Raw genomic sequence first — 27,906 nt, forward strand, 5'->3', positions numbered from 1 at the left:
GGCCTTGAAGAAGCAAATTACCATGTTGCAGCTGCCTATGAAGAGGACCATGGGGCAGGGAGCTGTGAGAAGCCACCAGCACCTGCAGGTGGCTGCCAGTGCTGGTCATTAAAAAATCAAAGCCCGCATCATATAGACAGCAGAGAATAAATTCTGCCAACAACCTGAGTGAGCTTGGAAGCGGATTCTTACCAAGTCAAACCTCTAGTAAGAATGCAGCCCAGCTGACACCCCAGTTGCAATCTTGTGAGACCATAAGCAGATAACCCAGCTAAGCTCTGCTTGGACTCCTGACCCACAGACACTGTGAGATAATAAATGTGAGTCGTTTTAAGCTGCCAAATTTGTAGTAATTTTTTACTCAGCAATAAAAATACAACATGACACAAGAAAAACGTCAGTAAACTTGAAGATGGATCACTAGAAATCATCAAATCTGAAGAAGAGAGGGGAAAAAAGATTCAAACAAAATAAATAGAACTGCAGGGACCTGTGGGACAATTTCAAAAGATCTAATATATGAGTAATTGTAATGAGAGACTGAGAGGAGAGAGACAGAATGGGGCTCCAAAAATTAAATAATCTCAGAAAACTTCCCAAACTTTGTGAAAGACAGAAATTTACAGACCCAAGAAGCTCAGGAAAAACTCCAAACAGATGTTTCAAAGAAATTCACACCCAGGCACATCATAATGAAACTACTAAAAACCAAAGATAAAGAGAAAACCTTGAAGCAGCCAGAGTTAAACTATAGGGGAAACAACAATTCAAATAACTACTGGCTTTTCTTTGTATATAGTGGAGGCTAATAGACAGTGGAACAAAATCTTTAACATGCTAAGAGAAGGTTTACTAAGGAGAGATCCATTTGGAAGATATTTTGAAGTTTATAATCACCAGGATTTGGTAATTGACCATGGAAGAGAAGGGCCTGGATCGACTCCAAGGTTTCAGACTTAGGGGACAGGTTGGTGGTGGTGTACTTGGCCACAACAGGGAACTGAGTAGGAGGACAGTGTTTTCCATACAGAGAATGGGGCAGATGTGAGAGCACAGCACAGTGTCCCTAAAGTCCATTTTGGACACATTGGAGTTTTAGGTTACTTTGGAGGCAGGAAGGATGATATATTAGAAACAGCACAGATTTGAAGCTGTAAACACCTGGATTTCCCTCCTAAGGTTTTTTAGCTGTGTAAAACTGGACAGTGTCGTAATTCCTTGGAGCTTCAGCTTCCTCTTCTGCAAAATTAAGAAGTTACTGTGAATATCCCACGAAATTACATTTATAAGGTGCCTACTAAAGAACTCAGCTCTGTGTATCCAAAGGTGCCTTTCCTTTCCTTTCTCTTTTCTAACGAGACCTCCAAGTGGCCATGTTGAATAGGCTAATTGAATGTAATGGTCTGGAGCTCAGAAGAATAGTCTGGGCTAGAGGTAAAGATTTGGCCTCTCATCAATGCCTAGGTAGCAGTGGGAATAGACACGAATGCCCAAAGAAAGAGTGCTAAGATCAGAGGATGTTATGAGTTAGCTCTTGCTGTAGAAAAATGTACAGTGGTGGTACAGGCGTAGGATAACTATTATAGATACTCCCATTCATAGGAGGAGAAAATGGGAGACACATGGGAGTTACTGATCCATAGAAATTCTGAAATCCAAACAGGTAAATGTTGGAAGTTTCTTAATCAGTAATCATTCATACTGCTGCTTGGGAATAATTTTCCGTGGCTCCTGGCTTTGGACTTTTGGCTCAAGCCTGTATGTCATCCATCCTTTTCCATGAGAAAAATATCCTTTGTTTGCTCTTCATAGTTTTCTCAGCCTGCATTCTACCAGTTGAATTATGAAAGTTTAAAGGCCCCTTTACATTTTGTACTGTCTTAGTCTCTTTCAGTCTAAGTTGGCAGTGTTTCTGCCAATATAATTCTTTAAAGAACACTGTAGGTCTCTTGTTAATCTTACAGTGCTTTGGTTCAGCACTGTGAACAAAATCACACCCACATCTCTTCAAGACAGTTCCTTCTCTGCTTTGGGATTCTGCCCATACTGCTAGGGGACATCACCCTTAAGTGTTTCAGAAGCCCTATTGTTTGAATAGTTCATTGAGACACCAATTTAGATCTTTCTGAGATCTTAACAGAGGATTTTACAACCACATCCTTAGCTTCATTCCCTAGACCCAGCTTTCCTGGCTGTGTCCTGGATTTGATCTTTGCCTGGAAGCTCTTTCTTGATTTTTAACATCATTTCCATCTGGAAGGCTAGAAATTTTCAAAACTAGCAAGTCCTGGCTCCTGTTTATCTAACAATTCTTCCTCATGCATGCATCGTTCCTCTTGGACTTTGATACAAGCAGCAGATAAGAGCCAGGAGGCACTTCAACACTGCCTGGAAATCTCCTTAGCTAGATCACATGGTTTATTAGGCACATTTTCTGCTTTCCATGTTACTGCAGGTTATGGTGTTGCTGAACTCTCTGCCACTGCATAACAAGAAACCTCTTTCCTCCAGTTTCCAGTAACATTTTCCTCACTTCCTCACTGGCAGCCTCCTCTAAGACCATCAAGTTTCAATTAATAGTATCTTTGAAGCACCTTAGATATTCACTAATACTCTCAAGTCTTTCTGGTTTTTTTGCACAGGCCTGCTCCAGTGCCCCGCCCCACCCCATTTTAGGCTTTTGTTACAGTAGCACCCCACTTGCGGGTACCACACTCTGTATTAGTTACATATTGCTGTTTAACAAATTACTCCACAACTTGAGTAAATAAAACAACAAACATTTATTATCTCGGTTTCATTAGCCAAGAACTTTGGGAGTGGTTTACCTGGGTGATTCTAGCTCAGAGTCTCTGGTAAGGCTGTAGTCAAGACATTAGCTAGAACTGCAATCATCTAAAGGCTTGACTGGGCTGGAGGATCCATTTCCAAAACGGCTCCCTCATATGGCTCTTGGCAGGAGACCTCAGCTCCTTGCTACAAGGATCTCTCCAAAGAGTTGCTTGAGTACTCTCAAGACATAGCAGCTGGCTTCCCCCAGATCAAGTTATCCAAGATAGAACAAGACAAAAGCCACAGTGTCTTTTATGACCTAGGCTCAGAAGTCATTAACTATCATTTCTGTAATATCCTAGTGGTTGTCCAGATCAGCCCTATTCATTGTGGGAGGGGACTGCACAAAGACACAAATAAAAGGAGACATGGATCATTGGGGCTGTCTTGGGGCTGAGCTGCCATAAGGATTTAAACCCCATAGAATTTAGGGGTTAGGCTGAGGAATGGGATCCATTGAAGAGGAATAAGAGGAAGAAAGAAAACCAAGACATGGCAGGAAAACTGGGACATAATCGTGTTCTAAGAGCCAAGGAGACTATCTAGAAGGATAGAATTATCAATGTCATATGCCATAAGGAGATTGGGTGAAGCAAGAACTGGGGAGACCATTGTATCGGGCAATTGGGAGGTCACTGATAGCTCAAGCAAAGCATTTTCACTGGCAAGATAGGGATAGAAATCAGATTGAGTGGGTTGAAAAATGAATGGGAGGTGAGGAAACAGGGAGAATGAGCATGAATTTTTTTTTTTTTAATCTTGATTGGGTGTTAGCTAGAGAAAGCTGCAGGGTCAAGCAAGGATTTTAAATTAAAGTACCTTAGGCATGTTCATATATGAGCAGAAGTAAATAGCAGATAGGTTGGTGATGCAGAAGAGAGGAAGAATGATTAACAGCATCAGGTCCCAGAAGGGGAGAAGAAGAAGGCATCCAGATCACAAGTAGAAGGATTGACCCTGGATGGAATGAGGTTTATACCAAATATCTATTGCTGCTTAACAAACCACCATAAAACTTTAGTGACCTTAAAAAATTTATTAGCTCATGAGTGTGTTGGTCAGAAATCTAGGTGCACTTAGTTAAGAGGTTCTTCTGCTGATCTCAGCTGGGCTTACTCATGAGGCTGCAGTCACATGGTAGGCCAGCTGGGGCTGGGTGGTCCAAGACTGCCCCACCTACATATTTGGTACTTGGCAGACCACTGGCCAGGGTTCTCTTCCATGTGATCCTTCCAGCAGGCTAGCCTAGTTGGGAGAACGAGAGCAAAGACTGCAAAGCCTGTTGAACCTAAGCTCAGAACTCTCACAGTATCTGCTGCCACATTCTACTAGGCAGAGCACATCACAAGATGAGGCCAGATCCAAAGGATAAGGAACAAGATTTTAACCTCTTGATGCAAGTTGCTAAGAGAATTTGTGGCCATTTTTAGCTTACCACAGAAGCCTCCTTTTGGAGTGAGGATGAGTGGTAGTGGGTATTTGCTGAAAGTAAAAAGAGGGGAAAAAAGTAGGAGGCTTTTCACTCCAGGGAGGGGCGGGGTCGGGGCAGGATGAGCCTGTAGAGAGAGGAGAGGACCTTGTGTACTGAGGAGTTTCTGTCTCCACATTAAACGTGTTAGGAGGCTGTGACTGTGTTTTCAACATGAGCAAAAGTTGATTCTATTTGAACTATGAAATGATCACTTTTGCTACCTTTGACCTGTAGGTGTGATGAAATGAGCAATATATACTAACAGACTCTTTATATTGAACTGTATCAGCATTCCTGGAATAAATACCTGAACACAGCATTTATTCTTTAAACATACTCCTAGATTTTATTTAGAAGTATTCCACTTAATATTTTTGCATTTGTGTTCATTCATTAGTCTATAGGTGTTTTTTGTTTGTTTGTTGGCCTGTTTGGGGGATCTTTTGTTCTTTTTTTTGTCTCAGGATTATGCTAGTTTTGTAAAATAAAATAAAATTTTCTGCTAACCAACAGTGTAAAAAAAAAAAAAAAAAGGAGGCTTTTAAAAAAAAGTGATTTTCCATTAGAGAAATGCAAATCAAAACTGCAATGAGGTATCACCTCACACCGGTCAGAATGGCCATCATCAAAAAATCTACAAACAATATATGCTGGAGAGGGTATGGAGAAAAGGGAACCCTCTTGCACTGTTGGTGGGAATGTAAATTGATACAGCCACTATGGAGAACAGTATGGAGGTTCCTTAAAAAACTGAAAATAGAACTACCATATGACCCAGCAATCCCACTACTGGGCACATACCCTGAGAAAACCATAATTCAAAAAGAGTCATGTACCACAATGTTCATTGCAGCTCTATTTACAATAGCCAGGACATGGAAGCAACCTATGTGTCCATCGACAGATGAATGGATAAAGATGCGGCACATATATACAATGGAATATTACTCAGCCATAAAAAGAAATGAAATTGAGTTATTTGTAGTGAGGTGGATGAGTCTGTCATACAGAGTGAAATAAGTCAGAAAGAGAAAAACAAATACCGTATGCTAACACATATATATGGAATCCAAAAAAAAAAAAAAGGGTTCTGAAGAACCTAGGGGCAGGACAGGAATAAAGACACAGACATAGAGAATGGACTTGAGAACCCGGCAGCCGCATAGCACAGGGAGATCAGCTCGGTGCTTTGTGACCACCTAGAGGGGTGGGTAGGGAGGGTAGGAGGAAGATGCAAGAGCAAGGGGATATGGGGATATATGTATACATATAGCTGATTCACTTTGTTATACAGCAGCAACTAACACACCACTGTAAAGCAATTATACTCCAATAAAGATGTTAAAAAAATACAAAAATAAAAAAGTGATTTTCCACAGTATCTAATCCTGTATCTTGCTCATAACTGGCATTTGATAAGTGTTCACTGAATAAATAAATGTTGAGATTTCTCATATCTGATATTTCTCAAGAACATAGATTTAAAAGCTTATTTTCACAATATGAACATTGTAAACAGCATCCTTTGCATCATATTGGATGCTTTTATGTGTATTTATATAGACACACAAAAAGAGGTCCTCTGATCTCAAAATGTATGCTTTTGTATGCTGTCAATGCAGTTGGACTTATAATTAGGAGTAGCTCCTGGTCTCCCCCACCTCTACCCCTCTGGCCTCCCAGTGGCCTCTGATGAAAACTATTATAAAATAGGAAAATGCTACAGGAGGGGACAAGCAGTGTACTTCAAAGGAGAACACATTTCAGGTCCACATGCATGTCCAACTCTTCCTAATTGTGTTTAACTCTGAAGAAGTTTTATTGTTTATCATAAACTAAAAGTACATTGTACAATTACCAAATATTATTGATTTAAAGTAGACATATTTCAAGTTAAATTTGCCTTATATTGTCTCTTTCTCTAATCATGGAAATAGACTCCCAGAAACTACAGTAACACTCTTGCTGTTGTGTAGGGCACAGCTGTCCACAACTAGCAATTCCATTTAGAGAGGAAGGATTGTATGCCTTTGCTCCCCAGTGGCAGTAACAAGCTTCTTTTTATTGTTCCTGACATTAAGATAGCTAAAATCAACAGTGAGGTAAACAGTTCTAGGGACCATCTGGCAAGGATTTTAATCCAAAATATTCTGTAAACACTGACTCCATTTGAGTACCCGAGGCCTACTATCCAGTCACCATAAACTGCATTTTTATTTTAGTTCTAAGCAGTCACTGAAACAGCAAAATAGTAGACTGTAGACTCGGTCTCTTCACCTTTCTCTCTTAAAATATTTTCAGTTTCCTGAGAGATTCCAGGACACTTAACGTTCTGTGAGGACAGTTATTGTGCCTTGTTGAAGTCACCAGTAAATGGGGCCCTAACAGTTTTGGTCATTAAGTATCTAGTGGATAGAGATATTTGGAATGTCTTCATTTACTGTTGGGAAATACACTTACTCCATTTAAATGAGAGGCAGAAGTTTGGGGTTGAGTTTTCCTGTATGTTTCAAAGTTTCTTTGTAAAAATGGTTTGCAGTATGACCTAGTTAAGACTTTTAAAGTCGTAAAGAAATGGCAAAGATAGGATTGTGATAGGGCACTTTATCCAGTCCCAGGGCTTATTTCTGGAGTTTTCTACAAGCCTGCATGAAAGGGCACAACTGGGGATTATTTCAACTGTGAAGCACCCGGAGGAATGACTGCTGGTGCTGCTAATGGTCTCTCTGTCCCTTCTCTGGCAATAAATTTTAGATATTGAAATATAGCTTTGGAGAAAAATGTAACTGAGGATTCCTTAAGCTTTTTACAAGACACTCAAAGGCTTTTCACAAGCTAGTGCTCTGCAAATGTGAATTCTTGATGTCTAAACATAAAGGTCCTTGACTGAACTAATTTTAAATGTGAATTTTAATACAGAGTGCTTGGAGAAAGGGAATGCAGCTGAACCATTAAAGCATGGTATTTTGCCATTTTTAAGTAATGGGAAATACTGATTAAGAATGTTATAAAGATTTCAGCGTACAGAATGTGATTGTGTTTAATCATAACCTGTTACCACAAGTCTGTGTAACAAAAGCATTAACTCTATTAAAGACAATGGCATACCTATTATACTGTGGCACTTTTTAATTCTTTCCATGCTGAACAGGATATTGAAGAGCTTATTATCTAAAGGTCAGAATAATGCCCAAGACATGGCCAAGCCCAATGAGTGTCAGATGCATGGAATGTTGGATGACTTCATAGTTATGAAATTATTTCATTTCTCATGATAATTCCTGACTTGCCAAGTTAGTGAATTTTAAGAACTCTGAGAGCAGATTTTAAGATAAATGTGAAATAATCCATACTTTTGGAGTCAGGGACTTCCCTTCAGGCATTAGTTCATATTTGACTTGCTTGACTTACACTTGGGGATAAAATGAGTTAGGACAAGGTCTTAGATACCACATTCCCTTACTGGGAAAGAAAACCAACTTGCACAACTTTGGCTGGCTCATGTTTCTTGTTATACAGGCACTAAGAAGCAGCGGTTGCCATGAAATACTTTATTTAACCTTTATGAAAATGTTTTCTTAGTATGGCAAGGCAGTTTAGTTAAATGAAAATAAATAACTGTAAAAATTTTGGATTTCTTTTATATCCATCTATTGACTTTTTTTTCTAATTAAAAATTAGGGATAACAATTATAATTGTCTAAATGGCCATGATGACTAAAAATAAATTACAGATTGCATAGAACTACTCGATCTTCTCTTAGGACACATGTTGGCAATGTCTTCTATTTTACATTAAACTAAATTTTGCTAAATGATAAATGAACATTTTAAAAGAACAATTTAAAAGAAAATTTTTATTCAAACTTTGGTTAGGTTTCTCTATGGTTTATATTTGTATTTAGTCAAAATTGATTTTCAAACAAACAAAAGCTGACAATTTGGCTCACAATCTCAGAACATTTATCCAGGTCTGAATGACTATCAAACAGTATCTCCAGTTTCTTATCTTATTGGCTTCCATTTCTCAGCTTACCTACAGTATCCTTTATTAGTTCCATCCAACATACCCTTATCTCTTCCACTGAAGACTTGGGTCTAACCAAGAGCATGACTATCATTCTATCAAGAGAGAGTGTCTACACAGCACCCAAATCTCCTGGCTGTTAGTGCCACTCAGTTAAGCAGTTAATGTTTGTATTTATTTTATCTAATTATTTAAAAAGAAAATGTGAATTATTTCATATTTTATAGACAGACTATCCTCTTCTGTACACACTCATAAGCATACATATCAATTTCTCTGAATTTTTACTTTTCAACCCCTTATGGTAGCATTAAGGATGAACAGCCTCAAAGATTATCACACAGTTTTGGACTTAAGGCAGCTATTAGTGTCACAGCTCATGTTTTATCAGTCATATATCATTTAAATATAGGGAAGCCCATACATACCCTTTAGAAACATGAAAACAATAGATATGTGTAATGTTGAAATGACCTTTTTTTTTTTTACTATGTGCATTTATATCTGATTTCATGGTTAATATGTTCCGAAAAAGTTATGCATGAAATTATATTTTAACATATGAGAGAATTTGCTTATTAAATCATTTTGCCAAAAAAAAATTGTGAGGTTGTGAGGTAAATTATTTTTCCCTAATTTAGATAATTTCAATTTAGGTAACTTTTTAGCAAAGAATACTCATTAAGCATCCTATTGTCTTGTAGATAATGTATAAATTGAAAGTGCCACTACTCTTCACCCTACTTTTTCTTCTTTTTTTAACTTATTTTTCTCTTAAGTAGGTAAATGTCCGTAATAGATTGAACAGAGACTAATGTCTGAACAATGAAAAACCATAAATAAATTCTGGAATACAGATTGTAGTTATTTATGAGAAATCTTTTTTAATTTTTAAAAAGTTCCTATGACTTGATTATAGATACACTGAAACATTGATTAAGCCTTAATATTTGCTAGATGTGGGCCATTTGACATCCTATTTACTCATGGAAATTCAATTGATTTATCATAAACTGCATGATGAGGTAACACATACTGTTTTAAAAACACGAAGATTAATAGATGTATGAATAGCATTATTTCTTTCTTTATAATAATTATATACGTCATTTTTCTTTCATACCGATGACATTTTCTCTCATATTTCTTCATCTATTTGTCTTTTTGCTCTGCACAATTATAAAGATTTTCAAGTTGTCCTTCCATAGTAATTATTCATACTTGCTCTACTTGCATCAGTGTAGATTGTTATTCTGCAAATGCATTCTTTGTTTCCTTGCATTTATTTCTTATCTAATTTCCTTTTCATATCATCTAGTTTTTTTAACTTCAGGCTGTTTTCTATTTATACTAGACTCTTCTTTCCTCTCAGTATTTTTCTACAGTTTTATAGAAATCATGTATTTTTGCATACTTTAGAGAAAACCAAAACCTTTCCTGATTTCTCTCCCCTGAATTCTGCAACTGGGTATTTATATTAGCTAGTCTCTTCCCCTTATTTTCTAAGATGATACGCTTTTTCCTTTGCTTCGCAGTATCTTTTCATAGGTCTCATGGCTTATTTTCATGTCACTTTTGCTATTTATTAATGGTTGTATCATATGAATTGCCCTTGGTTATGCTATATTATCATTTGAGGAATGGTGGGATTTTTATTCTCATATCTCCAGCTACAGGGCCAGATAATAAAGTCAGTTTCTATTCCACTTCCCATTTTCCAGCTGGCATTTCCTAATATTCTCAACTATACAGAGGTGAAAGCTTCTACATCCTCCCATGCTTCTCTGTTATCCTGAATTGTCAAAAGTCATAAAAAGCTACAGTTTCCCTCATTCACAACTACTGCTTTTTTGTTTATTTTTTTCCTGACTCTTTCTTCATCTATGTTTGTCTTGTGATGACCATTCATAAAATAGAGTGGTAAAAGAAATAAAGAAATTATTTACTATTTAAGACTAGATATAGAAAGACCAGGGAGATAGTTAATAGTATTATTTCAAACAGCCCAACAACTATCAGTTACTGTGTTTCAGTGCCTTTAATGCTTTAATCCCTGGTGTTTATTGATGACGGATGCTCTGAGGGTAAGTGGCAGTTCCTGACCTAAGAGTTCACTGCCTCTTCATCCTCGCTTTCTGTACCACTCTCTCTCAGGCAGGTCTTCTCCCTAACCCTCAACTCTCCTCCATCCCCAGGAATCTTCACACATGCCTCTTGGTTGCCTGAGAGCAAGATCTGACCTCCTGAAACAATGATTTTTTGTTCGAGTATGCCTCTTTCTTTTCCAGGATCAAAATTCAATGGTTCCGTTTGGGTTACCGTCAAAGCTGTTAGAGGAATGTAAGCTGTTGAGTTCATAATGTAAAGTTAATTTTCCAAATTACATTGACAAGTTGTTTGCACAAAGGTTTGAAGCCGTAGTTTGCTACTTTTATGACTTGTCATGGTTGTGATGCAATCAATGTGGTTTTTAGACATCAATTTTGTACAGAAAGAACCACTCCAAGTTAGGATGTCACCTGCTTTCGTTTATCAGAAGTAACAGTCCTGTATATCTTTTATTCTATTTCAATATGTCTTTTTTTCATGTTATTTCTTTGGGTAAGTAAAATATGTCAGTCTCTGGTCAATCTTTTAATTTCCCCAAGCATAATACCTCTGGAGTCCCACAACAATTTTTTCCTTCCTCTCATGAATTTTTGCACTATACTTTTTCTGGTGAAATATCTCTCCCACTATATTGTGAGAATTTTTGGTGTGTGTGTCTCATTTGTCTTTATCTCCACCATGTATAGTACAGTTAGTTGGCTTATGGTGAACATTTAATAGATGTAGATCCTAAGAATATTTGCTAAATTGGAAAGAAAAAAAACTATTGCCCTAGGGGAAAAAACCCTCAAATTATTACATTAAACTGCTCCAAGAATCAAGTGAGTAAGTATACAGCAAGTCAGACCCTGTGTGAGGAGCCAGTGGTGGAGGCCTCAGAGATAAACTGAGGCCCATGTCACCCTTTTAGCAAAGTGCCAACAGAGCAAATGGCAAAGCTGACTAGGACAAATGGGGAAACTTCATGCGGGAAGCTGAATTTGAGTTTTTAAAATAAAAATGTCTAATTTCTTTTTACTTGAAATGCAGGCTCTGTATGCTTTCTATTAGACTTTTTTTCATTTTAATAACATTAATTTTTATCTGATTGCAAAGTAATACATATTTATGGTATGAAATTTGGAAATTACGTAAAAGCACACAAAAACACACACAAAAAGGAAACTTAAAACCCATAACCCCACAACCCCAAGATAACCACTATTAGCATTCTGGTATATTTCTAGCCATTTTCTCCCTTAGGAATAGGAATATATACTTTTTGTTCGTTTTACAAAAATGGGATGTATACTGCACCTATCTTTTTGTAATGTGCTCCTTTTCTGGTTAATCTTTGGCTAAGTAATATTGTTCACGTTTTTTCATTCTGTGAGTTTTTCTCAATGGCTTGAGAGGATCCTAAGTATAAGAGAGGTTCTGAGTAAGCACACCTCAGTTCAAATCTTATACCTGGCCCTCTTCAGCACTGTGGCCCTGGGGAGGTCACACAGCCTCTCTGTAACTCAGCTTGCTTTTTCATCCATAAAATAAAACAAAATCAACTGCCACATAAGATTGTTTTAAGGAATTAATAAGAAAATATATAAAAAGCAGCCCACTGCTTGACACATAGTGTGTGTCTAACAACTGATAGCTATTATTGTTTTTACTATATTTCATTTGACTAATTTCCTAGTAATGCCAAATTTTCATTATTAAAACAATTCTGGAATAAACCTACATCTAGGTAAATCTTTGCACATATGTATAATTATTATATCAGGATAAATTCCTGTTTAGAATTGATGAGCCCAGTGAGTATCTGAAAGTTAGATTTTTGATACAAGGATTACCCTCCAGCTACAATTTTCATTCTAACCAACATTTAGTGAGTGTGCCAGGTTTCCCTTCTTTTGTAAGAGGTTGTGTTATGCTGATCTGTAGCCTTCATTTAATTCAAACAATCTTAAGAGAAAACCTACAAGCCCTCATATTTTGTGTCATGATACTTGTGGGATAACAGTGACTTATATCACCTCCTGAAAGGTTGATTTGGAAAGCTTTCTTTTTCTTTCTCCTCTTTCCTCCAAAATACACAGCATCAAAGAGTCCAAGCTGTCCACTAGAAAATAGCTCAATTTGACTTATTTCTACTTTATCATTCTTTTAGGTTGTGCTATATAAAAGTAAAAGGATATATAGGGTCCTAAGAGTTCCAATATTGAATCAGAGTGACACCAAGCATTAGCAATTATCTAGACATTTTTCTACCTGGTTTTCAGCATTATTTCAGATACTCTGAACATCCTGAAATTCAACTGCCTTAAAACAAGGAATAATGAGCAACATATTTTATTTTGCTTTCGTGTTAGTTTATTGGTGTGAAATGTACTATCAGTTCGACTTATGCATTCCAAACAAGCAGTTTAACACTGATCTGTTTAATTTGATCTGTAGCTTTTCAGATATTATTTTAGATAGACAAGAATGTTTTAATATTTTAACTTAATTTTCCCTCGTGATGCTCATCTAGTGTATCATTTGGGCTCTACTTTATGCTTTAATATCAATATTGCAATGTCTGAATTATAGATCTGAGGGATTGCATTGATTTATAGTTTAATCTACTATTGTTATCCACATAAAGCAAATCTCCCGTATTGAAAGGTCATTCAAAATAGGAACTGTTTCTGAATATTTTGATTTGATTCTCATTTTATGATATTATTTTATGCACAAATATTGCCACTAAAAGTTTTGAATATCTACTTTGGGTTATTTTTCAATAATCCTGATTCACTTATTCAACAAATATTTTATTGAATGCCTACAATGCACTAAGCTCTTGGGATATAGATATGACTTTAGAAGTTTAAAAAACAAATATGATGCTTAAGCTTTAATATATATATAAATATACATTATATACTATATGTTTATTTTATATATATATATATATATATATATATGTATTCAGTAGCTTATTTCACTTGCATTTCACATTAATTTTTTAGAAGTCCTAAAATTTCTACAGACAATACAATGGATTAGGGAAATTTTTTTTTTAATATTTATTTATTTACTTATTTGGTTGCACCGGGTCTTAGTTGCAGCAGGTGGGCTTCTTAGTTGCAGCTCACTGACTCCTTAGTTGCGGCAGGCGGGCTCCTTAGTTGCATCAGGTGGGCTCCTTAGTTGCGGCAGGCGGGCTCCTTAGTGTGACATGCGGGCTCCTTAGTTGTGGCATGTGAACTCTTAGTTGTGGCATGCATGTGGGATCTACTTCCCTGACCAGGGATTGAACCCAGGTCCCCTGCCTTGGGAGCGTGGAGTCTTAACCACTGCACCACCAGGAAAGTCCCTGGAGAAATATTTTGAAGTTATGTAATTTTCACTTTCTTTTTAGAACATTACATATTACTGTACAGTAAGTTACTGTAAAATGCAAAAAATATACAAGTGACTCTGAAGACAAACTTTCAATTTCTGATTAAGTAGAAATCATCTTGATAACAATTTTAAAATAAATAGTGAAGTAAAGTTCACAGAAAAGTATCTAGTACCTTCATTTATATTTAAGGTACAATTTAAAAATTTTTCTTAACCATCCCCTCTCTGTTTCTCTTCCTTGGTGTACCCTATTATCCTAGATTTCATCTTGTTTTTCTTTCCTCTGTAATCTGTCGATTCAGGAATTCTCCCTTGGATGTACCTGTGGGTGGTCCTGAGAGCTGATCCCCAAGCCCCTGATCAGTAATTCAGTTTAAGTTTTATTTTTTATTCAGAAAAATGAGTGGAAAGTTCTATGCTCCCATTTGAGGTCTTCAGTGGAATTTAATCTTGCTGCCAATGCAGCCCTGGAGTGGGAGGGTCTGCTAGAAAAAAATAAATGTAGCCCCTTGAGACCTTCCATTGAGTGTGGCTACTGTACAACCTGCCTTATACTTAGTTTCAGTTCCCATTGAGAAGTTCAAACAAGAGTGGTTCGTATTTGACTTTGTTTTTCCCCCACAATGGAAAATATTAGACACTAGCTAAGTAGGCCACAGAGAGTGAAAAGCCTGAATGGAAAAGGTGGTGAAGGAAGTGAGTCCGTAAGGGAAACTTAATAGAAAAAAGGGGAAAGAAAATTTCCAAATTGATAAGAGAACATTAAAGATATCTTGGACTCCAGGCAGAATGGATAGTAATATTTTGCTAAGCCCATTGCTTCCTTGCTCCTGTTTCTCATTCTGTTGCAGTTGTCCTGACCTCCACACTCTGCTCTCACCATCCTTTCAACACATTGCTCATCTATACAGAAGGCTAATTCCTGAATAAAGCACAAATTCCTTAGCTTAGTAAATCATCAGTGTTGGCCACAATCTAGATCTACTTCTCTGACCTTATCCCTAACTCTTCTTTACATGTTCCCTTTCCTCCAACCAGTTGAGACTATTAACTTTGCCCCAAGCAAACCTTCTGGCTTCACCTCTCAGATTGTCCCCTTGGCCCAGAAATGACTGTCATCCTTACTAGTTGAAATCCTACCCAAACTCTGAGACCCAAATGCTTCAAGAAGCTCTCCCAGTCACAGCAGCCTAAACAAGCCCTCTCTTCTCTAGACTTCTCTCATAATGCCTCTTGTTGGTTGGTTATGCATGCCTTATTTTCCCTGTAAAATCTTAAGCTCCTTGTGGGACAAAGACCAAAGCTCTTCCCTTTATTTCCTCTATAGTTCTTAGCATATTACCTTCCTTATAGTATCTGAATAATAAAACTGTATTGGATGAATAATAGAAAGAAGTCTCATTAGGATTAGGCAGTCTAACACAAATTTCACATTTTTATGCCTGATTTTATAGTTTCTTCAGTATAGAAATAAAAACAGGTATATGAGTATTTGTTATTAAATGGAGACTTTTCAGTACCCATAGCAGTGAAGTAGAGCAGGTTGGTCCAACAGGAACAGAACTTCCCACCCTCACTTGATGTCCAGGCATATCTGAGCACCCCTGTCTAGTGCCCAAATCACTTACACCATGGGAAGGAGGACTGAAGTACCACTAGGCCTCCTGAATTCCTATTTGAAGATTTTCTCTCCAAGGAATGTCATTCCTTTCCTATTAAACTATATATATATAATTGCCAATGATATTTAGATGCTTTTTAACTGTAAGCCAAACATTACAAATATTCTGTTGGTCATGCGTGTGGGGAGAAACGTCATGTTTTTCTCCCACTTAACTTTTCTGTGTGAACTAATTCCAAATGTATCTGAATTTTCATAATTCAAAGAAAATATATGTGCCAACATTTTGAGAACAAATAGCTGCAAAGCGAAACCTGCCAGCATACTCCTTGGTGACATTCAGTCATTAAAAGCTGTGTGCACAGAGTGAGCTACCTAAAACTGAGCTCAGATGCAAATGTGAACACTCCTCAATTAAAATTACATTGTGTACATTAAAACTTTCTTTAGAGGCTGTGGAATTTTCAAGAAAAATACAGCTGAACTTGACCTCAAGTACCTTACCTCATTATTTTTTTGTCATTTCCAGCTACTAGTCTCTCCAAAGAAAACAACTTTCTTTGTTTCTTTTAGTTTTGTGTGTACCCTGAGCTTTATTCCCAGTTGCTGCTACAAAAAACTGAAATGGTTCCAAACACCACTATTGTTTTTCTTTTTTTTTTTCTGTAACTAATATTTAAACATCAAAGATACTCTGGTACTTTTATGTTAAAGAATGTATATAAAAATCACATTTTCCCTAAAGGTATTTTATTTGCTGTCCAGGAATTTTTTTTTCTTTTTTTAGCTGTTAGACTTCTTTTTTAGAAGTCATCTGAGTGGTAGCCTTTTGATTTCACAGGATCACTGGCGATGTTATGGAGGACGAACTGGAGTGGGGCCATATTAAAAGCAGGGAGGTGAGATAGAGTTTTTTTAATATTTTAAGATATTTAAAAACAAAAAAACCCTCTCAGTTTTCCACCAAAAAAATCACATTGTGATGACCAGTGACCCTGGGAAATTTTCAAATTAAAGCACTTTATAAGGGTTCCTCCCAAAGCTAAAACTAAAAAATAATGTTTCCATCAAAAAACTTCTATTGTTATGGCGATTCCCATGTAAGTCCTTAATGTATTTATTTTAAGAGCCTATTATGATAGCTCTTACATAATATTTTCAAAGTTTTATTCATTCTGTTAATTTGGAAAATGTTTCATGTGATTAGCCTTTGGTTAGCTCTTTTAAAAAAATTATATATTATGTGAAGGAAAATGTTAAGTTTGTATATCTAAATCTTTTTCCTAAAATGTCAGTTTTATTTCCTTATACTTAGTAATCATATAGAACATTGTTTGTTTTCATTTAAATATGTATCCTAAAGAAGCAGGCATTATTGTTGTTTTAGAATACTTGTTCAGTTAGTGGAATTAAGTTTGGAATACTTAATTGTAGTTAGTGGGTAGGAGTAGAAATAGAAAATATTTGATGACCATGAAAGAAATCTAAATATTACCAAAAGTGGCAATACTGCATTAATAAATGTGAATATGGATCAGGAGACTCAACTGGTGAAAGTTAACAATAAATACATGCTAGAAAAAAGTAGAACAGAGACATTTTCTCTCACATTCAAAATGTTAAAGGTATTTCTAATTTGATATATGTGATCTCATAAGTAGACTGTATTAAATGAACTGCATCTTCAAATTTCTGTTTTGTTCTTAATCAAAAGAAAAAATAAGGAATGGCAATTTAGGGTCAAAAATAATGCTACAAACCAAATTTAGCTTTAATTACTGTCTAGCCAGAAGAAGGAATAAACTACCAGCCAAGACCACGATTCTTTGATCTCACATTTCAGCCTTCTTGTCCTCCAGATGAATGAAATGGTCTTTCCTCAAATGTTCAACAGGCCTTTTACCATTTGATAGGACAGTTATTTTTAAGAAGGTTTAAAATGTGATCTGGAAAACCACATTGACTCTATGTGGCATATTTGCTATTCTTAGCCTGGTTGAATAAGCTGGAAGTGGATGAATAATGCAGGTTAGAAAGAAAACAGATGCTAAATATTACAGATAGGAAGGTTTTCCAGCAATGAGACTTTCATTTTAGGGCTAGTTTTTGTTGGCACTTTTGGCATTATGACGAGTGTTGTTTTTCTCTCCAGCTGTTACACATCTGTATTGAAGGCTGGGGCAATTGGCGTTGGTCAGAGCCCTTCAGTGTGGACCATGCTGGGACTTTTATTAGAACTATTCAGTACAAGGGTCGAACTGCTTCACTGATCATCAAGGTTCAGCAACTCAGTGGAGTACAAAAACAGGTAAGCTTCTTTGTGTTCATGGCCCAGACAACTCTTAATCATTTGATGTAATTAATGGAAGGGAAACTTAAAGAAATGAAAATATCAATAAAAAAAAAATCACACTGCCATGCCCAGCTATGCATACTCCTACCATGCACACGAGCACTTAATAAGTTCTTTCTGATGTTCCTGAGGATGATGATGGCTTCATACCCCCTTGTCCCATGTCTTTTACAAGAGCTGCTAACAAGCAGTAAACTTTACTGATTTTCATTTCACCTCTTCTCCCTGTCACCACCTACCTTCTGGTGGAGGTGCTAATGAGCTGTGAAATGGCCAAAGCGTCTTTACTGAGAAGGAAAAGAAATCAGGGATGGTGGGGACTCTGGATAATCCAACAGTGGATAACCAGGAGTTGACTCTCATACACGTAAGAATAACCTGCACAAAAGTCTTGTGATTCTCTCCCATGACAGAGTGGGCCTGGTGGGTCTCCAGCAAGCTTTCTTTTCCTAGGAGTTAATATTAACTGCAGTAAAAATTCACTGCAGTCTAACTCTTGGCATATAAAACTTCAGCTCTCAGCACATATTTTTATATATTTTATAAAACTTCCTTTTGGCTGTTTTTGAAGTTCTAAGACTGCAAAGGGGAAAAAAAAGTATCTGACACTTTTTTGTGTTCTTAAGATGTGAAAATGTGGTTTTTAAAAGATGTTTTTCAAGCATGGAGCATATGACAAGAGTAGAAAGAAAAAAAAGGAAGTATTAAAATCTGAAAACTGGCTTCACTGCACACATAATAACTGGATTTGTCATAAGAGTTTTAACATATACATCTGCATCTGGATTGTAACAGTCTATCCAGAGCTTATGTGAACTGAGGACGTGATAGAGACAGCACTCAGTCCCTAGAAAAGGAAAAAGGGAGCTTTCCATATTGAGCACCTGGGGCTACTCCATTGCTGTATGCCGGGGGCAGGCAGGAAGCAACTGGTGAGGTGAACAGTAGGACCTATACCATATACATTCTTGGCCTGCACCTAATCAGGGAGCTGGACTTCATGTTCTCATTATTGTGGGCAGCAGAAGTGAAAAGAAACCTATAGCAGAGGAGTCTCAGACAAGAAGCATGGGAGAGTCTTCCCAGTCAACTGACCATTCCTCCAAGTATTTGTTGATTGCCTCCTGTAGAACAGAGAAAAATGAAAGACACTAAGTATGTAACAGAATCTTTGCTCTTAAAATGTAAATTTACATAAACCCAACAATGTGTACGACTGACAGTATGTGTGAAAGGAATTTAGAGGTTTCACTAAGAATATTTGACTTGAGCTGGGCTTTACAAAACATGTCGAATTTAGGTTAAGAGAGGGCATTCCAGGTCAGCAGTATAGGATAAATAAAGATACAAATATGGGACAAATGTGTCTTACCCAAGGACTCATGAGGGGACCAGTGTGGCTAGTGTGGGCTTTGAGCTGGAAAGTCATAAGAACAAGAAGTGTCTCTCCTATCTGCCCTTAGAGCTCTCTTACATGGATATGCTCTCAACAAATATCTGCCCAATACACACTGGTTTTCTGATTCTGTCGCTCATGGTCTCTCAAGAATGCCTCGTCTACCGTCCCATTCACCAGCATGCCTGAGAAAAGGTCATACAGCATCTGTTTGGATACTCCAAATGATGAGAGTCTCATTCTCTCACACATCAGCCCTTCCCATTGTTGGTTACTTCCAGCTGTTAATGAAATTCTTTCCTAATTTTGAGCCAAAATCTGTCACCATTCAGCCAGTTTTTACCATTCCTCAGAACTTGTGAGGCATATGCAAAAAGAACACAACTCGTTACCTCTCCTCTAGGTTACAGCCCTCCAAAAACATGAGAGAAGGTAGAATATTTCCCCTTAGTTTCTTTCCCTCTAGGCTAGTGGTTTTCAAACTTGAGTATATATCAGAATCCCCTGGAGGACTTCTTAAAACACAGATTGCTGGGTCCCACCCCCAGAGTTCCAGATTCAACAGGTCTTGGTATAGCATGATAATTTGTATTTCTAACAAGTTCTTAGGTGTTTTGACCACCACAGCTCTGGTCTGAAGTTTCCCAATTCATTCAAGTCTTTGGCATGTGGTTGCTAGAACATTTAACAGTCAGTGGAAAGGCAGGGTCCTTCCGTGGAGAAATCTTTTCAAGGAATGTCCTTGGTAGTTAAGATCACAGGCAACCTTGCTAGCTGCGTGATCATCAGCAAGTTATCTAACCTTTGTGAATCACTTTTCTAAAATGGGAATAGTAATAATAGTGCTTTCCCTTGTGAACTAGGTATGAGAATTAAATGAGTTTGTTTATGTACAGTGCTTACAACAGTGCCTGGCCCATTGTCATAATCCAATAAATTTTAGTTACAATTAAAATAATGAACTATTCCCAGGCATAAGTAATGCTGGTTGGACTTTTTTGTGTTGCTATATTAATGCCTCATTCTTGCCATAGATTTATCTACTTTCACGAAATGATATTAAATTTCAGGGATAAATTGATACATGCAATGTACCTGAGCAGATACTATTGCAACAGTATATCATAAGCCCAAAAAGTTGGTCATGAAAAACACATTTTTTTTTTAAATCTCACAAAACTTTACCTACTTTTTTTCTGATTGGAAAAGATTTCTCAGTCCTAGTACTTATTACCTCTATGACCTTAGGCACATTTCTTAACCTTTCTATGCTTCATATTCCTTTTGTAAAAGAAAGCACCCAAGAAATACTAGTTCACAGTGTTATTTTTATGTTAACTATTATAAAGTATATCTGGAAACACAGAAAAGCCTAATGAAGAAAACTAAAATTACCCATAAATCTACCAACCAAAAAATATTTTCTATTATTACTTTGGTGTATTTTTTCTGCTCTTTTTTTCTATGCAGATACCTTTTAACCAACTTGAACTCTGATTGTAATTACAGTTTTTCAACTTGTGTTTTTCCCTTACCATTATATAATGCTTATTTTCTCATGTTATTTAAAATTCCTGAAGTTATCCCTTTAATGGTTGCATAGTGATTTACCATATGGTATATCTAACCCCATGTAGACACTTCCTTGTTGTTGGACATTTAGTTCATTTCCAATTGGTTACTATAATAGATCCTTAAATAGATATCTTGGTGTATAAATATATGTCCAAATTTCTGAGTCTGTCCTTAAAATAAATTGCTGTAAAATTTAGTTACCTGCACAAAGGATATGAATGTGTTTGTGGTGCCTGATGCACATTCCCAAATTAAAAAGATGTACTTTATTCCTTAGACAAAATTCATCGTTTTGTCTTAGCAGAGTCTTGTTGGGGCTACACTAATCTTTTAAATAATTAAATATATATTTGTTCTAAAACTTCTGCTGATTTCCTGAGTTTTTCAAACCATTAGCATTTTTTAAATCTTAAATATTTATGAGGGGTTCAAATCAGAACTAAAAAAAATTTCCATACATTGAAAGTTAAGTAGTTCTTTTAATCACTCTCTCTGTTAATGTCAAATATACAGATTTTAAGGCTTCTGGTGCCAAATCACATTTCAGAACTTTTCCAAATGTTATTTGTACTGGTAAATGTTAATAATCCTTTTCTGTGGGGAATGCCTCTCACGCTTTTCTCTGCTTCTACCTCATTTATAATAAATACTCTTAAAAAAAAAAAGTCAAATCTAGCCAAATAGGAAAGGAATCTTTGGAGAGCAATAATGGAAGCATAACCAGCCCTTGCATTGCATTTACCTTTTTGAGAGGAAGTGTCTTCTTTTCCCACAGGAACTAGGAAAGTCCATTTTACATTCCCACTATCATGGAAGGTATATACACATATAACTATATTTTGAGTTGTAGCATTTCTTGTCATCGTCAAATGAGATTGAGCTCTATATTGGGGCCATTAAAAAAACTTAGCAGAGTACGGACACCAAGGGGGGAAAGCAGCGGGAGGTGGGGGGGATGAACTGGGAGATTGGGATTGACATGTTTACACTAATATGTATAAAATAGATAACTAATAAGAACCTGTCGAATAAAATAAATAAATGAATAAAAATTTTTTAAAAATAAACTTAGCAGAGCGGGGAAAATTAGAACACAGAAACAGCAATTCGTTTAACCTAGAATGAAGCAAATGGAAAGTGGGTTATACTGAACCCAGGTAATACGAGGTTCAGCAGACCACCATGCCAACCTCAAACCAACTGTTGCGTGTGTCAACATTGTAAAAAACCTTTCTAGTCAGTGTTTTTCTGCCTTTACCCTCTCTCCCTCCCTCTCTGTCTCTTTCCCCCTCTCTGTCTGTCTCTCTTTCTCTTTCTCTTTCTCTGTCTCTCTCTCTCTCTCTCTCTATCTCTCTCTCTCTCTCACACACACACACACGCAAAAATGTATTATTTCTTTTTAAATTGGATTTTGTTTTATTGTCAGGGTAGATTAACTAACATTCAGATTAACGCTAGTTAAAGTACATCAGACAGGATTTCCTCAGTTGGCCAGGTTAGGAAGATAGGAACCAAGCTTCCAGAAGAGCTTCGTAGATTCCTGCCTCCCTCACATCTTCGCTTCTTTCTTGCTACCCCACCTGGGCCTGGAAATTTGCAATAAACCGCAGCTGCCTAATTATGAAGCCCCATTTGGGGAGGAGAGTGTGTGTAGCTCTCTGATATACCTTAACTGCATTAATACACCACGGGACAATGGAGAATTGGCTGAAGCTTGCTTGAACAATGACGTTTGGTTACCTGTACCTTGCCTTTCCTGCACCCCTCTCATTTCCCCAATTCAGTGAAAATTGACCACACATAAAATTTCTCAGGGACTTTGTACATTATACCACTACTCATGCACATGTATTTGCTTCCGTGTTTTCCATCCCTTTATTGAGGAAAGCTTTACCACTCTAAAAACCTAAATGTACATATGAATGTATGTATATATATTTGTATCTTTATACATACACTTTTAATCATGGTTAGGATATCATTTTCCAGTGCATCTGGTGCTCTGGAGTTATTCTTTAATATCGCTATTCTTCTTGGCACTGATCTAATAAGAGTTCTGAAACCTGCTAAGTAAAATCATATGTGGAAATCTTCAATACACATCTTTGTGGCTTTGGGGAAAGAGGGGAATTAGTGTGAAACCTGGAAATGTGTATTAAAGAGAAACCCTACATTAAAAAAAATTAAGTAGCTGTCTTCAACTGATAAATTAATCTTGAAATTCTAACCATAATTTTCAAAATAACGGCATTGTAAGTGTTGCCACTTTGAAGAAAAGCAGGCATGGCTTTCACTGAACCCTGCGAGGGGGCAGCCATGAAGAGCCCCACGCCAAGGAGCAGCCATTTTGGATTTTCCTTCATCTAAGTAGCCTTCCCTCCCTGGCCACTTTTAAGGGTTTTCTTTTTATCAAATTTGAAAGCCTATTTAACAGGCTTTTTGGTTCAAAATGAAACTATAAAAACCCACCAAGAGGATCTTTGTCTTTAAACAAAGTGAGTCCCAGATGGTTGCAGAGATTCTGTGGTTTCTGTGAGAGACAGCCAAATCCTCTCCTAAATCTCATGGGGCCCAAAGGTTCTGAAACAAGAGCACTGAGCACACATTGCCAGGCCTGGACACATCGGAATAAGAACAGAGTTAAATACTGCCTCAGAGTTTTCTATTGTTTATTCAAAGTTGGGCAATGCTATGGCGTCATAAGGCTTATCATGAGTGTCTAGTCTACATATGCTAGAGAAAATCTTGTGTTCATATTTCAGTGGACTTCCATGTTTGTTATTTTGAAAATATTGTTTTAAGAGATTATAATGTCCAGAGTATCTAGGGGAAATGTAACAGTTAAGCATAGCTTGGTTTTTACAGATGTGTTCCTTCTAAAGAAAATTCAGAGGAGTAGATAGTTGGAAGATAAATGTTTAAGAAAATGCTAAACCTCACTATTCAAATAATGCAAGTTGAAACAACAATGACTTTAATTTTTGGTCTGTCAATCTAGCAGATTTGCTTGGGGTAAATAATAGTTCATAGTTGCTCACATTTTTTGTGTGTAAATAATAGTTTTGTTTAAAATGATAGTTGCAAAGTACTCCTAATGACATAGGAAAATGTATCAATTAGGATGCTTTCAGCTTGAAGTTACAAAATAGGGTTTTTAATCTTCATAGCAAGCTAAGGAGGCAGATACTATTATTGTTCCTATTTTATGTTTATTATCTCACATAACAAAAAGGAAGAAGGGAGACTCGGATGTTGGTTAGTTAATTAAGTAACTCAGTACTGTATCTGCTTCTCTGCTGTCCTCTTGAATTTGCCTTCCTGTCCTCAAGATGGCTACAAAAGTTATATCCTCTCCTAACATCTTCCATGGCAGAAAAAAAAAAGGCGGGTTTTCCCTTCTCAAATTGTCTCCCTTATTATCAAAGAGTAAAATCTTTCCCAGAGCCTTTTAGCAGTCTTCCCTTTTTATATTATTCGCCAAAACAGAGCTCCATGTTCACCCCTAAACTAATCATTAGCAAAGAGGTAATGGAATTACCACAGTTAGCTTGTACCAACTGTGGTAATGGAATTACCACAATTAGCTTGTACCAAACCATAGTCTGTTTTCTTAATTAGTAGGTATTAATTTTATGAGATACAGACAGGATGGTGAGCAACACAGACTCTGGGCCAGACCATCTGGGTAACATGGGTAACATCAGGAAAGTTATTCACCATCTCTGTGCTTCTGGTTTTTTCCTTGTTAAGATGAGGAGTCATTGTAGCACCTGTTTTATGTGGTTGTGAAACAGGAGGGAAGGGGGCAGGGCACAACCTTTAAAAGAATGACATAGCCATAGGACATGACAAAGACTGTTTAGAACCAACTGGGTCCAAGATGGCAGAAGATTCGACTTCCAGTAGACCTTGAGCCTCATTATACAACTCATTGTGATACATTAGCGTGCTAAATGACACACCCACCAGCACCATGACAGTTCTGAGGCCAACCATAAAAGGTCAGAAAGTGGGCGGTGGCCCAATTCCTGGAAATTCCCACCCCTTCCCCAAAACAGTTGGAATAATCCTCCCACTCATTAGCCCGTGAAATTACCCAGCCTATAAAAACTAACCATGCCACATTTAGAAGCTCTCTCGCCTTCTGAGATGGCCCACACTCTGTCTGTGAGTGTGTTTCTCTCTAAATAAATCCACCTCTTACCTATCACTTCATCTCCAAATTCTTCTGCAACAAAGCGGGAACCTTAACTTCACCAGGAACAGTTGCTGTGAGAATAAAAGAGACAATTTGTGAAAATACTTTGTATTAGTCATGGTTCTCCAAAAAAAAACCCAGAACCAGTAGGGTGTATGTGTGTACACACACACATATACATATATACGTACGTAGAGAAAGGGAGGGAGAGATTTATTATAAATTGGCTCACACGATGATGGAGGCTGAGAAGTCCTAAGATCTGCCATCTGCAAGTTGGAACACCAGAAGAGCTGATGTGTAGTTCCAGTCCAAAAGCCAGCAGGCTAGTGTACCAAAAAGAGCTGATATTTCAGTCCATGTCCAAAGGCTGGAAAAGACCAGTGTCCAGCTCAAGCAGTGAGACAGGAGGAGTTCCCTCTTACTCAGGCTCTTTGTTCTTTCATGTCTTCAGTTGATATGGTAAGGCCCACCCATGTTCAGAAGTGCAGTCTGCTTTAGTCAGTCTACCAATTCAAATGTTAGTCTCATCTAGAAACACCTTCACAGACGCACCCAGAGTAATGTTTGAGTAAAATATCTGTGCACCCCATGGCCCATTCAAGTTGACACATAAAATTAACCATCATATCCTTAGACATACATGCTATACATGTATTACTTAGTATACATTTTATAACCTGGAAAAATATTACAAATAAGGAAAATAGTATGTGACAGTCCTGTCTTCCTCAGTCATGGTGAAAATTCATATTGCACAGGATTTGCTTTCTAAAAGTATTCACTGCAGAGGAGTAAATTTTGTGTTATCTTTTCAATTTCCACCAATTTAAGAGATATTTCTTAACGCCTGCTCTGAACTATACTCTTAGCTGGATGAAAAGTTAAATGATACATGGATTTAATGGATAATTCTGTGTGTTTTATAAAGATAACGTTTCTATGCTATAAGAAAAACTTGAATAAGATAAAATATAATTAGGCTTCTGAGTTAAAAGTTGTTTGTATTATCAGTTTATACAGAGATTTCGTATTGCATAAGAGTGCAATAAACCCTTGGAAATCAGCCGCAGGGAATAAATTGATCACAATTGTCATCTCAGCTATGAGAGCTGAAGTCTTGTTTCCAGTCCCCTTCCTTTTTGACTGCTACATTGTTCAATACCATCCACCACCACCTTCCAGTCAGTCTCTTCTCTCATGGCTTCAGCAACCCTGCATTCTCCTGACACTCCTTCGTCCCTTCTCTGACTTCTCACCCTGAGTCTGTACCTAAAGTCTTGGTCAGTTACTGGGTTTGAGCCTCCACCCTCTTTTCCAGGTAAACTGTCTTCCTGTCCGCACACATTTGTGAGGCTTTAATTTCACAAGTCTTCCATCTCCAGTCCCACCTTCACTCTCAAGCACATGACCAGCCTTTGTAGCTGGGCATGGATCCTGCCTACATGTCTGTCCTTTGAATTCTGCAAACTCAACATGACCAAAGCAAAGTCCCTTCTCTTCTTGGAAGCCTCTTTTTCTTCTTGTACTCTCTAAATAAGCTAACGATTTCATTTTCTTTCCATTAAAATCAGCATAGTTTACTCTGTCTGAACAAGGCATACCTTGTTTTATTGTGCTTTGCTCTATTGAGCTTTGCAGATACTACGTTTTCATCAGTTGAAAGTTTGTGGCAACGCTTCATCAGTTGAAAGTTTTTGGCGACGCTGCATCAAGCAATCCAACAGCATTGGCTCACTTCGTGTCTCTGTGTCACATTTTGCTAATTCTCGCAATATTTCAAACGTTTTCATTTATTATTATCTTTGTTACGGTGATCTGTGATCAGTGACCTTTGATGTTACTATTGCAAAAAGATTACAACTCGCCGAAGACTCAGATGATGGTTAGCATTTTTTAGCAAAAAAAATTTTTTTAATTAATGTATTTAAATGTTTATAGATATAATGCTTTGAATACTTAATAGATTACAGTATAGTGTAAACTTAACCTTCATATGCACTGGGAAACCAAAAAATTCATTTGACTCCCTTTGTTGCAATATTTGCTATATTGTGTTGATCTGGAACCAAACCTGCCGTATCTCCCAGGTTTCCCTGTATTTCCAATTCATGGAATCTGAATTGATGAAGTCTTATTGATTGATGGATTGATTGATTGTCTTTCAGATTATCATCTGTGGAAGACAGATTATCTGTAGTTACTTGTCTCAAAGCATAGAACTAAAAGTCGTTCAGCATTACATTGGTCAAGATGGACAAGCTGTGGTCCGAGAACATTTTGACTGCCTCACAGCCAAACGGAAATTGCCTTCGTACATACTAGAAGACAGCGAACTGACCGAGTTGTGTGTGAAGGCCAAAGGAGATGAAGACTGGTCGAGAGACGTGTGTCTGGAATCCAAGACCCCTGAGTATAGTGTTGTCATTCAGGTATGAGAAGTAGTACAATCCAGAATAGAGCAGCTTTAAATTTTTAAATTTCTCGTTATGTTCTTTATTCAGTACAGCACTTAATTTATTAATAAATGATATGTACAAAAGAGGGGAGGCCTGAAATAGTATAAAAAGGCTTTGAATATTATTTCTCAAACTTTTTCGTCCCCATCCCACGACAACACGATTGTATCAGTTCCAGTCGTTCTCGTAGCCGAGACTCTACCCCTCCCAGATGGAGATGATTTATATCTTGAAAAAGATTCTGATGCACAAGGGCTTTGGAGGGACGGGAGGGAATAAAGGGTGTCCTCCCCACTTGAGAAGCTTATGATGATCAGCTACTTTTTTATCTCTTTCTCAATCTCCACCATCATCACTTTCATTCCCATAAAGGACAAATCCTCTCTTTTGTTCTCCCACTCACTCTTATATCAGTCTCTCCACATACAAATCCCTTCATCTTTACGGAAAGAATTGGCCCCATTGACTCACTGCACATTCACTTTATGCCATAATG

General features: G+C 37.2%; 1 protein-coding gene across 4 annotated transcripts in view; it reads left to right on the forward strand.

Annotated features, from left to right (window-relative positions):
• The window catches only part of VPS13B (vacuolar protein sorting 13 homolog B), a 797,029-nt gene that overhangs the window by 715,883 nt on the left and 53,240 nt on the right, over positions 1-27,906 (forward strand). For all 4 annotated transcript variants that reach the window (XM_033843006.2, XM_073794625.1, XM_073794626.1 and 1 more), the window contains 2 exons: positions 17,582-17,737; positions 27,120-27,383. In XM_033843006.2, coding sequence (XP_033698897.1) covers positions 17,582-17,737; positions 27,120-27,383 — 420 coding nt within the window. The remainder of the gene's footprint in view (positions 1-17,581; positions 17,738-27,119; positions 27,384-27,906) is intronic.

Source organism: Tursiops truncatus, chromosome 17 (assembly GCF_011762595.2).
Source record: "Tursiops truncatus isolate mTurTru1 chromosome 17, mTurTru1.mat.Y, whole genome shotgun sequence".
In the NCBI taxonomy this organism is placed as follows: domain Eukaryota; kingdom Metazoa; phylum Chordata; class Mammalia; order Artiodactyla; family Delphinidae; genus Tursiops; species Tursiops truncatus.